The sequence below is a fragment of the Crinia signifera genome, chromosome 5, assembly GCF_055691185.1.
Source record: "Crinia signifera chromosome 5, ASM5569118v1, whole genome shotgun sequence".
In the NCBI taxonomy this organism is placed as follows: Eukaryota; Metazoa; Chordata; class Amphibia; order Anura; family Myobatrachidae; genus Crinia; species Crinia signifera.
In genome coordinates, this window is record NC_139221.1 from 293,025,476 (window position 1) to 293,038,366 (window position 12,891).

Here is a 12,891-nt window from a genome sequence, read left to right on the forward strand (position 1 = left end):
TAAAATACAAAGAATACATGCAAATCACAGCAGATGCAAACCGGGTATCACAATATAGCAAATAATTATACCTCACCCTGGGTTGATCTTCAGAACGGGGTATAAATAAGGCCACTGGAGCACAGGCATTTTATCCAGCCTGAGAGAGGAGAGTGGACCTCTCCGAAACGCGTTGTTGAACGGACACTGATGCATTTTTAAAAGCCCAGCACTTTTCAAGCATTGGCACATTTATCCATGCACTAGCACTTTTACGGGAAACCGACCCCTGAAGCTCTCTGCGGTGGTGCCACAGACTTGAATTTGAGTATAGCTCACCGCAGCCCATACCCAGGGTGAGGTATAATTATTTGCTATATTGTGATACCCAGTTTTCATCTGCTGAGGTTTGCAAGTATTCTTTGTATTTTAACAAAATTGTATTTTAATAAAATTGTTTTAAAACAACAATTTCATAAACTTTTTTTATGGTATTGCGCCTAGCTGTTCATTTACCTTATATATTACTGTTTCATGGGAACTAAATAAAAGCAAAGTGCCCAGCTAAATAAAGGAAAAAATGCTTAACCAAATAAAAGTAATAGTGCCCAGCTAAATAAAAGTAATAGTGCCCAGCTAAATAAAAGTAAAAGTGCCCAGGTAAATAAAAGTAAAAATGCTCAACTAAATAAAAGTAAAAATGCTCAACTAAATAAAAGTAAAAGTGCCCAGCTTGATAAAAGTAAACGTGCCCAGCTTGATAAAAGTAAAAGTGCCCAGCTTGATAAAAGTAAAAGTGCCCATATAAATAAAAGAAAAATGCCGAGCTAATTAAAATAAAAGAAATGGTACTCTTTACTTAGAACGGCGCCCGCGATTATCATCACGGGCGTCGGGGGTAAAAAATCGCGGGCATCGCGGCCATCGCATGCACATAAAAAACGGGTGCCCGCGATGCCCGCGATTTTCCCATAGGGATCAATGTTAAAAGTCAGATTGGACGCGATTTTAGTGTTAAATGCCTCAATGCCCGCGATTTTTACATAGGAAACAATGTTAAATGGGCCACAGAGCCCTAATAGTCCCCCTGAAGTCTTAAATGGCCCCCACAATTTTTAACGCCACCCCACGATCAACGTGAACCCGAAGCGTGGCGAGCGCAGCGAGCCCGCGAGGGGCGGCGGTACGCATCCTCCGACCTTTTCATACCCCCACTATCCACGTCGGCGTGGAGTTGAGAATAGAATAGTGTGGCGAGCGCAGCGAGCCCGAAGCGTGGCGAGGGGACGCGGATACCTGTGAAGCCCGCGAAGGGACGCGGATACCTGTGAAGGTATCCGCGTCCCCGCGCGGGGCTCGCTGCGCTCGCCACGCTTCGGGCTCGCTGCGCTCGCCACACTATTCTATTCTCAACTCCACGCCGACGTGGATAGTGGGGGTATGAAAAGGTCGGAGGACGCGTACCGCCGCCCCTCACGGGCTCGCTGCGCTCGCCACGCTTCGGGTTGACGTTGATCGTGGGGTGGCGTTAACAATTGTGGGGGCCATTTCAGACTTTAGGGTGACTATTTGGGCTCTGTGGCCCATTTAACATTGTTTTCTATGGAAAAATCGCGGGCATTGAGGCATTGAACACTAAAATCGCGTACAATCTCACTTTTAACATTGATCCCTATGGGAAATCGCGGGCATCGCATCGCACCCGTTTTTTAGTGCATACGATGGTCGCGATGGGCACCGTTCTAGGTAAAGAGTACCAAAGAAATAGTGCCGAGCTAAATAAAAGTAAAAATGCTCAACTAAATAAAAGTAAAAATGCCTAGCTTAATAACCGTAATGGAGCCCATACACGGTCCGTTGTGTACGGCTCCGTTCTGTACTATGCGATGCGCGCTCCCGCGCATCACATAGTACGGTAAAAAAAGTATGTGCTGCACATACTTTTTGTACTAGGTACACATTGGATCGGATCGCAGTGCATGCACACTGCATGCACTAGGGATGCGATCCGATGCGTACTATTTAAGTCCCAAACGGATCCGTTAAACGGACCGTGTATAGGCTGCTTTAAAGTGCCCAGCTTAATAAAAGTAAAAGTGCCCAGCTTAATAAAAGTGAAAGTGCCTAGATAAATAAAAGAAATATGGCCACCTAATTAAAATAAAAGTAAAATTGCCTAGATAAATAAAATAAAAATGCCCATCTAAATCAAAGTAAAAGTGCCCAGCTAAATCAAAGTAAAAGTGCCCAGCTAAATCAAAGTAAAAGTGCCCAGCTAAATCAAAGTAAAAGTGCCCAGCTAAATCAAAGAAAAAGTGCCCAGCTAAATCAAAGAAAAAGTGCCCAGCTAAATCAAAGAAAAAGTGCCCAGCTAAATCAAAGTAAAAGTGCCCAGCTAAATCAAAGTAAAAGTGCCCAGCTAAATCAAAGTAAAAGTGCCCAGCTAAATCAAAGTAAAAGTGCCCAGCTAAATCAAAGTAAAAGTGCCCAGCTAAATCAAAGTAAAAGTGCCCAGCTAAATCAAAGTAAAAGTGCCCAGCTAAATCAAAGTAAAAGTGCCCAGCTAAATCAAAGTAAAAGTGCCCAGCTAAATAAATGTAAAAGTGCTTGACTAAATTAACAAAAAACAAAAGGGACATCTAAATAATAAATGTATATTTAACCCCTTCCTGACACAGACAGTTTTTGCCTTCCTGACAGAGCCCTTTTTTTCAAATCTGACATGTATCACTAAAGTGGGGATAACTTTTTTTTGCTTTTACTTATCCCAGTGATTTTGAGATTGTTTTCTCGTGACACATTGTACTTCAAATTAGTGGTAAATTTGGGTCGATACAGTCTGTGTTTTTTTGTGAAAAATACCAAAATGTCGTAAAAAAATGGAAAATTTAGCAATTTGCAAAATGTTAAATTTTCTGCTTGTGAGACAAATAATCATACCACTCAAAATAGTTAATAACTAACATAGACCATATGTCTACTTTATGTTTCCATCATTATTTCAACTTCCTTTTAATTTTTTTGGACACTAGGAGGCTTACAATATGAATAGCAAATTCTCAAATTTTCAAGAAAATTTCAAACACTGATTTTTTTAGGGACCAGTTCAGTTCTGATGTGACTTTGAGGGACTTGTATGTGAGACACCCCCATAAATGATGCCATTTCAAAAACTGCACCCCTCACAGTATTCAAAACAGCATTTTGGAAGTTTGTTAACCCTTTAGGTGTTTCACAGGAATTAAAACAAAGTGTAGGTGAAATTTCAAAATTTCATTTTTTTTGCAGATTTGCAATTTTAATACATTTTTCTAAGGAACACAGTAGATTTTACTAGAGAAATGTGACTAAAAATTGATTCCCCCAATTCTTTTGTTTTCATAAATATCCTATATGTGGCCCTAGTGTGCACGTTGACCAAACCACAGGCTTCATAATAGAAGGAGCACCTACTTGATTTTGGAGCCTCCTTTTTATGAGATTATTTTTTAGGCACCATGTAGGTTTCTAGGCACCATAAGATGCTAAAATTTAGGAACCCCCCCACAAGTGACCCCATTTTGCAAACTACACCCCTCAGGGAATTCATCTAGGGGTATAGTGTACATTTCAAACCCCCAGGGGTTTCACCAATTTTGATACAACTGGGCTGTGCAAATGAAAAATTACATTTTTTACACAAAAATGCAGTTCTGGCTCAAAATTTTTCATTTTCACAAGGAATGAAGGAGACAAAGCACCCCAAAATCTGTGCCCCAATTTCTCCCGAGTACGGCAATGCCTCACATGTGACCAAAAAATACCATTTGGGTGCATGGCAGGACTCAGAAGGGAAGGAGTGATTTTTGGATTTTGCAGCACAGATTCTGGTGGAATGTTGGTGGGTGCTATGTCGCATTAGCAAGACCCCCAAAGCACCAATACAGTGGAAGCCCCCCACAAGTGACCCCATTTTGCAAACTACACCCCTCAGGGAATTCATCTAGGGGTATAGTGTACATTTCAAACCCCCAGGGGTTTCACCAATTTTGATACAACTGGGCAGTGAAAATGAAAAATTACATTTTTTTTACACAAAAATGCAGTTCTGGCTCAAAATTTTTCATTTTCAGAAGGTATGAAGGAGAAAAAGCACCCCAAAATCTGTGCCCCAATTTCTCCCGAGTACGGCAATGCCTCATGTGTGACCAAAAAGTGGCAGGACTCAGAAGGGAAGGAGTGATATTTGGATTTTGCAGCACAGATTCTGGTGGAATGTTGGTGGGTGCTATGTCGCATTAGCAAGACCCCCAAAGCACCAATACAGTGGAACCCCCCCACAAGTGACCCCATTTTGCAAACTACACCCCTCAGGGAATTCATCTAGGGGTATAGTGTACATTTCAAACCCCCAGGGGTTTCACCAATTTTGATACAACTGGGCAGTGAAAATGAAAAATTACATTTTTTTTACACAAAAATGCAGTTCTGGCTCAAAATTTTTCATTTTCAGAAGGTATGAAGGAGAAAAAGCACCCCAAAATCTGTGCCCCAATTTCTCCCGAGTATGGCAATGCCTCATATGTGACCAAAAAATACCAGTTGGGTGCATGGCAGGACTCAGAAGGGAAGGAGTGATTTTTGGATTTTGCAGCTCAGATTCTGGTGGAATGAATGGTGGGTGCTATGTGGCATTAGCAAGACCCCCGAAGCACGGTGAAATGATGAACCTAATAATCCATAGATGTGTGGTATATTTTAAAACACTCCTTTATACATAGGCCGGGTTTGTCGGGGCAAGTTTCACAGTGGAAAATAGTTTCCTTTCTTATTCCCTTTTTATAGCAAACTTTGCACCTTTTTTGTGTCCTGCCCTTTCTTGCAGTGGAGGGGATTTCGTTAGGAAAATGCTGCCCTGGTACAATACGGGGGCCAGTACTAGAAGTACTGGGGCCCTCTGCCTGCTGGTTCCCAAATATTAGGCCCTTTATGACTTCCTCTTGAAAGTGCATAAATGTCCCCCTCTGGAACGGAATAGCACGTAAGCGTTATACAGTGCCATCTGGATGATATACACGGCCAGCTTCTTGTACCAGATTTTTGTTTTCCGCAGGGCACTGTACGGCTTCAGTACCTGATCTGAAAGATCCACTCCGCCCATGTACCTATTGTAATCTAGGATACAATTAGGTTTTGAGGTGTGGGTACTGGTACCTCGTACAGGGATGGAGGTGGTACTGTCTCCATGAATTGTTGTCAGTATAAGGACATCCCTCTTGTCCTTATATTTGACCAACAACATATTTTCGGTGCATATTCCCCTGCTTTCACCCCTTCTCATTACTTGGGCAATGTGCGTTTTTGGGAGGCCTCTTTGGTTCTTACACACAGTACCGCAAGCTGCTGTACCTCTTGAACCAAGGGCCTTAAACAGGGGGATGCTAGTGTAAAAGTTATCCACATAGAGGTGATAACCTTTATCCAGGAAGGGGTGCACTAAATCCCAGACAATTTTTCCACTAACACCTACGAGGGAGGGGGGGCATTCTGGCGGTTCAATTCTTGAATCCTTCCCTTCATATACCCTAAACCTGTGGGTGTACCCTGAGGTGCTTTCACACAGCTTATACATTTTTTATGCCATACCTTGCCCTCTTACTGGGAAGGTACTGGCGGAATTTAACCCTTCCTTTAAAATGTATAAGGGACTCGTCAATACAAATAAATTTTTCAGGGATGTACATCTCTGCAAATTTGGCACTGAAATGATCAATGACCGGCCTGACTTTGAATAGCCGGTCAAAGGTGGGATCATCTCTGGGTGGGCACAGTGTATTATCGGTGTAATGTAAAAATTTAAGGATTATCTCAAAACGAGTCCGAGTCATGGCCATACGGTAAAATGGGGTGCTGTACAGAACATCTGTACTCCAATATTGCCTAATTTCTGGCTTTTTTACTATGCCCATATGTAACACCAGACCCCAAAACGTCATCATCTCTACTGCATCTACAGGGGTCCACCTAGCAAATTATGACGTGGGGTTTTGAGTAATAAACTGCTGGGCATATAAATTACTTTGGTCCACCATTAAATTTATAAAATCATCAGAGAAAAATAATTTGAAAAAGTCAATTTCTCTGAGACCTGCTGAATCAAATTGGATTCCTGGGATGGCCAAAAACTCAGGAACCTGGGGCTCAAAATTGTCTGGTGGTGGGGTCCATACGGGATCAATCATTTGGGGGGGGGGGTCTCAGCTGCTCTACGGGGGCGTCTTTGAGGGGGTCCCTCATCAGCAGAGGAGGAAGAGGAGCTTAAGGCGAATCCTTCAAATTCCCCGCTTGCATCACTGGCTGTGTCAGAGTCAGAGGCAAGCATGGCATATGCCTCCTCCGCTGAATACATTCTTCTGGATGACTGGGATGACATTTGGGATGACATTTGGGATGACATTTGGGATGACATTTTTATTTTTGTGTTTCTGTAAGTGTAATGTTTCAACACGTGTATAGTGTAGGGGGGGTACAAACTTTATTTCAACACGGGGGGTATGTAGTGTGTAGTGTGTATGTAGTGCAGAAAAAAAATACTTTATACAGGAATTTGATCCCAATAAAAAAAAAAAATTGAAGGGGTTAAAAAAAAAATGTCCTGCGCCAAAAATTGAGCACAGATGTTGGTCAGTAACGTCCGTCACTGAACAGCGCTCAAAGGCAACAGGACACCCACAAAAGCAACGTGGGTGTAAAAACAATTAAAAAAAAAAATAAACCACAGCACTCTCCAAAAAAAAAACAATTTAAAAAAACTGCAGATCAGTGATGCAGTGATGCACCACTAATTAGCAGTGAGGGGCAGCAGACACACAACCTGACAGGGTATATATATTAAAAAAAAAAACCTGGACCCCCAAAAAGTTGCTGATTAATTAATTAAAACTGACCAGCACAAAAGGGGGGGCAGCAGGGGGGGGCAGCAGTCAGTTGCACACGCAGCACAACCTTTGGTGCAACTGACAGGTATATATATATATATTAAAAAAAAAACCCTGGACCCCCAAAAAGTTGCTGATCAGTTAATTAATCAGCACAATCAGCACAAAAGGGGGGGCAGCAGGGGGGGGCAGCAGTCAGTTGCACAGGCAGCACAACCTTTGCTGCAACTGACAGGTATATATATAAAAAAAAAAACTCTGCACCCCCAAAAAGTTGCTGATCACCTCAGATATAGTGATCAGCACAAAAGGGGGTGCAGCAGACACAAAATATAGCACTCTCTATCACTCTCTGTCACTATCTGTCCCTATCTCTCACGATCTGTGACTCTATGACACTGCTGCAGCAGCACACACAGAAGTCACAAGATCCAGGAAGTATCCAGCTGCTGGCAGCACGCTACCAGCGGTGATCAGGTAAGTTTCAGGCAAGGATCAGGTATGTATCACGACAGATTGGCACGGTGACCGCTCTGCACGCAATTCCAGACCGGAATGGCGTCTGCAGCGCAGTCACCGTTAGTTTAAATCACGCGCCTTGGCTGTGATTGGTCCGTGGGTCCCACGGACCAATCACAGCCTTGGGGGCAGGTGGGGTGAGGTGTCGTCGTCACCGATGACCCCCTCATGCCCCCTGACGCCCGGCGGTGTTTGACACCTGTGTTACCGAGCGTCTGATTCGCCGGTAACACAGGAAAACGCTGTGAATGGCTGTTCACACTGAACAGCCAATCACAGCGATCGCCGACGGGGGGGCGGCATCGCAGCCCCCCCTGGGCATGCAGGGACATGTCTGCTGTCAGGGACAGCAGACATCGTCCCTCTGTACCCGCGTCTATAGACGCGGGGACAGTTTAAAGTCATGAAGTATATATACGTCATGTGTCGGGAAGTACATCCCGGCCATGACGTATATATACGTCAAATGTCGGGAAGGGGTTAAAAACACTGACTTACTGGTCGCTCACACTGACCGCTATTGTCGAAGGGAGAATTTCCTTTCTGTGAGCCAGAATCTCAGCATAATACCAGCCTGAGAAGAAGAAAGATTTCTATCTATAAAGAGAATTACTGGCTCCTTCATTGGTTGATAATTTGCATCAAGTAACTCTCCCCATACAATGGTACAATGTAATTTGTAGAGATCGTTGATTTTTTTATTTTTTTTCAGCTAGAACCATTTGATGTTTTTTTGGAGAAAGCCCACTGTGTTTTTCTCACTTGTTGCCAGAACTTAAATATATCAGATTCTATAAAACATGAGTGACACTTTTAACTTGTCACTTACCATTGGCACCATTTGGCTAGGGAAGCCCCTCCCTTTTTGACATCACAGCAGATCATACTACAATGCTCTCTTCATACTACTAGAAGCCAACTAGACATATGATTTGTGTAGCAGAGACTTTGTGGTATTCCGAAAAAGTTGCCAAATGCCTATATTTCTCCCCTGTCCTAAATGCTGCTGGTGCCACTGCACCGTTGTAGTGCAATGAAAGGGTTAATACAAAAAAAAATAGACCTGTCAATATTTCATGTTTAAATACCAAAAAATGTTGGTGTGTATTAATCACTGTAATTATACAATTCCCTCTACAGGCAGGTGCAGAGATCTCCACTGTTAATCCAGAACAGTATTCTAAGAGGTTTTTGGACTTTATTAACAACATCCTGACGTAACCTCTTCTGAGATCCAAGAGATAAGTTCAAGTCAGACAAGACAGACATTGATGCAGTTTGGGTGGAAAGACAGACAGACAAGACAGTGCTGTAACTTAAGCTCATCATGCAGAGAAGGACCTACGGAAACTTGCATCTTCTGGCAAAGATGACTTGCGTGGGAGATAACTAACTTTCGTCGCTTCCTGGCATAGTTCTAGTTATTTTTTACTTTTTCATGTTTCATTAAAGAAGGAAAAAAAACAAAAAACTGAATCGGCTTTTCAAAGTTGCACAGAAAATATAACGCACAGATGCACGCCACGTTTAATCCACGGATGAAGTATTTGAGGTCCAGCAGAGCAAAATGCATGTGAAGTTTATTAAAATGGTATCAAACCGTAAACTGTAGATCAGTTTATTTTATTTTTGTTATTTTGTCTTGTTTTTTAAATTAGGTCGTTAAGTCAGTATTCAATACAGTAGTAGCAGAGGAAAGAGATAATGTATCACATGCAAGAAAACTGCGCTGTAAGGACGGGTGGACAATTGCTCATGAATATACAGACCAGCGTTGCAACCTGTGTTGCTTAATATCAACTTACTAGGAGCGGTAATGCCATAACGACAGTGTACCTACGTCTTTACACTTATGCCACAATATTCTGCACTTTAAAATGCACTGCATCGTCTTTTTTGGGAGTGTCAATGTACCGTCCACTTTAATGTTACAAAGACAACTTGCTTGCATAGTTTTAGGCATTATCAATAAGCAATTGATTCTATAGCTTTTGAAACAAACACGACCATCCTTGACAAAGAACGTCATAGCTTGATGGCATTTCTGTTCCCTTTCCCAGTCTGTGATATTCATATCTGTATCAAATATTTTTAGTAGACGTTAAGTTTATGTGTTGCTAAAAAACAAAAACAAACAAACAACAATATCATTGAACAGTAATGTGTATTCATTGTCTGGGTGCTTCCTACACTTTGTTTACTTGTTTATTTGGGAGGGGGGGTTGTCTTATGAGGCTTATATGGTGAAATGTCCATGTTTTCTGTTGGAATTTGGATTTATTAAGCCTTGTGAAGTGATAACACACCAGCCAATCCGCTCCTAGTTACAGGTTGGGTTTGAAAAATGTCAGGAGCTGATTGGCTGGTGCGTTATCACCTTCCGCTTTATCACTTCACAAGGCAAAATAAATCATTTGTCCCATAGGGCATTATTCTGGTCGGTGCGGTCGGATGCGTTTATCTGGACAGGGCCGAGCGTCCTGAGCCCCGCCTTCCCTACGGACCACTCACTGCGTCCGAATGCGGTAAGCCGCTGACCGCACAGAGCACGAGTGGATTTCTCGCGTGTACACCTCCTACATCTCTGGGAACCTCCCCCATCGAATGCAGGACCGAGTGGTCAGGCAGCACAGAGTGCTCCAGACCACTCGGGCATTTCTCAGTGCAAAAGCAGAGATATGGGCGGGCAGCTGACATCCGGCTATGACATATGTCCGCCCCCCACACGTGCGTCACGGCCGCATTACCATACGTACGCCCAGCGTTTTCATGGGAACGCCCATGAAACTCTGGGCGTACACATATGGTAATGAGCCAAAACAGCCCTTCACGCCCCTCTCCTCCCCCTGTTCGGAGTGTACAAAATTCATGCAGTATTTGGAAGTGCCTGCCGTTCGCACATGCGCAGATATGCCTCTGCACATGCGCAAACACCAAACATCGGCGGACCGACCGCACGCGGACAGAACCGCACCAACCAGAATAAGGCCCATAATTCCTGCATCACTGACCACACATTTGACAATATATAGTTTACAAAGGACCTGTCACCAGCAGAACTAAGGTTCAAGTTGAAAATCTCATAAACATTTCCATTGAAAACTAAACCCTCACCCAATCACCTCAGAGTGGTTCTGGTAAGAAGCGGGGCACATTGATTAACACTTACAGTAACACTGCTCCATTTTTCCAGTTTTACCTTGATGTACGGATGTGTTTTCCTACAACGAGCCTTAATATGCCATGAGGCGTGAGGCACCTGATGGGATTGAGCCCTCAGATTCTGTGGAACTTGGCATGCACTGATCATCTTTTTGTGTTATTTTCAGCTGGAAATGGATCTTAGTGGCAGCAAGCTGCTTTGTGAGACTGCGCTGATTCATTTGATATGTGACACTTGCCGCGCTGGTTTAATGGCACCGGGCGCACCTGGAAGGGCTGCTTAGCCTAAGTGCAGCACAGTGTAAGAGGGCACATCTGTACTAGAGAGGATTTCTAAACTGTACTCTAAATTTACCAACTTGGGACCTATTTTGGTTCTTGACTGTGGTATCATCTCTGATTTTGTTTTTTGTTTGTTTTCTTGCCTTAACATATACCATTGCAATTTTATTTTGCTCTTACACTGTTCTTGTTCAGTGCAGCGCAGCCTCTGAGCTCAAGCCTGTTGTTGCCCATGTGTCCTTTTTTACTCCAGTCGGTGTTAAGATGGTAATAATAAGTGCCCACACTCAGCAGAAGCAGCCATTTTGTACGCTGAACTATTCTGTTGTTCTGTACAGTAGGGGCAGCAGAGAATAAGTCACATACAAGTAATCTTGAGAAATGGCATTTATGTATGAAGAAAATATGGCGTTCCATTAGGAGTTATTTAAGCATTTGCCTTGGTTGCTGTGGAATTGTTTTCATTGATGCCCATCATGGTCACGTAATAAATAAGCATAAAAGTCTGTTTTTGTGAAATTTGAGTGGAATTTTCTATCTGTCTAACAAATTATGCATGTGTACAGTCTTTAAATTTTAGTTGTAGAAACTGTTCAAATATGAGTTTTTCATTGTTTATACAATAATTTGTAAAAACACCTATAAAACAAAAACAAATTACTACTTCCTCTGGACGGAACTTTCTAACTACAATCGGTTTGCTTAAGGATTTACATTTTCTGAAATTTAGTTTCTAAAATGTGTTGTTCAGTCTGTGAGGCAGCCATTTTGTGGGCTGGACCCATGTTCTGCCTAATGCCGCGGAGATGTCATTGTATCCTAGGGATTTCATTCTCTTGGAAATCGGCTCAGCCCACAAAATGCCCGCCTCCATTTTGTGAAGGCTTCCTGGAGCCCTTGCAGTTTTCTTTCTGATGGTGATCACAATAAAGTATGGGCAGATCTTTCAGAATCAACTATGGTACAAACACAAGTTTTACAAGCCGCATGTTTGAGAACCACTATTTGATAGGATGGTGAGGAAAAGTATGTGTCCTTGTTGTGCAGAGTCTTACATTCATTGCCATTTGCTTGGAGTCTTGCATTCACTGTCAGGTATATGTTTGTGTCTGACAAAATGTCTCCTGCTAGGGAAGAAAGGTAAGTTCTGTCTGTGTTATTAGGTTTCTTTCATAAGGCCTATGCAGCCAAATTTTGGAACAATTTTGCTTGAACTGCAGACATGGGAGAGAAAGCTACTGTAGCTGTGGTATATATTCTTTTTGTTTTATACTTCCATTTTTTTCCATTTGGAGGTGCATACAAATATTCCTGTAATGCAATTACCATATATACTCGAGTATAAGCCTACTTTTTCAGAACATTTTTTATGCTGAAAAAGCCCCCCTCAGCTTATACTCGAGTGAGGGTCCCACTTGAGTCAATAAGTTTTCCCAGTTTTTTTGTTGTAAAATTAGGTGCCTCGGCTTATATTCGGGTCGACTTATACTCGAGTATATACGGTATTCTTCTATTATTTTTAGGCCCACTAAACCTTAAATGCAAGTTACTGTGTTTTATCAAACTCCTAGTAATATCAACAATAGTTTCAAGAAAATAATAATTTGAGAAGTTATTTCAGATGACATAACTGTGGGGGAGCACTTTTTCTATATGCACCAATATATCTGTAAGTTAAATAATATATTTATTAAAGGAAGCATTGTTTCCTGTAGTGGTCCTTATAGCTTCTCCGGAACATTTCACAGCTCGTTAATACCTTCGATCTGTCCAGATAATAGATAGAATCTGGTTGCTATCGCATCATCCCATCTTCAGTAGACCTCCCAACTTAGTAACTTTACCCCCATGGTTCTTAACCCTTTGAGTGTCAACGTTGCTGTGAGACATCCTCAAAATATCCGCTAAAAAATTCAGGCATCGCTCACAGCGACTGTCCTTTTAGTCTAAATAAATACAAGTACAACCATGTCAATGAATTGATGTTTTGTTAAATATCGCACCCAAAGAAAGAACGGTCACCGTGAGCGGC

The 12,891-nt window shown here is 42.3% G+C and overlaps 1 protein-coding gene across 2 annotated transcripts in view; it reads left to right on the plus strand.

The window, feature by feature from the left end:
• Nucleotides 1-12,573, plus strand: part of PIP4K2A (phosphatidylinositol-5-phosphate 4-kinase type 2 alpha) — a 132,484-nt gene extending 119,911 nt beyond the window's left edge. For both annotated transcript variants that reach the window (XM_083189288.1, XM_083189287.1), the window contains one exon: nucleotides 8,556-12,573. In XM_083189288.1, the coding sequence (XP_083045414.1) occupies nucleotides 8,556-8,636 (81 nt within the window). In that variant the 3' untranslated portion in view covers nucleotides 8,637-12,573. The remainder of the gene's footprint in view (nucleotides 1-8,555) is intronic.
• The last annotated feature ends 318 nt before the right edge of the window (nucleotides 12,574-12,891 follow it).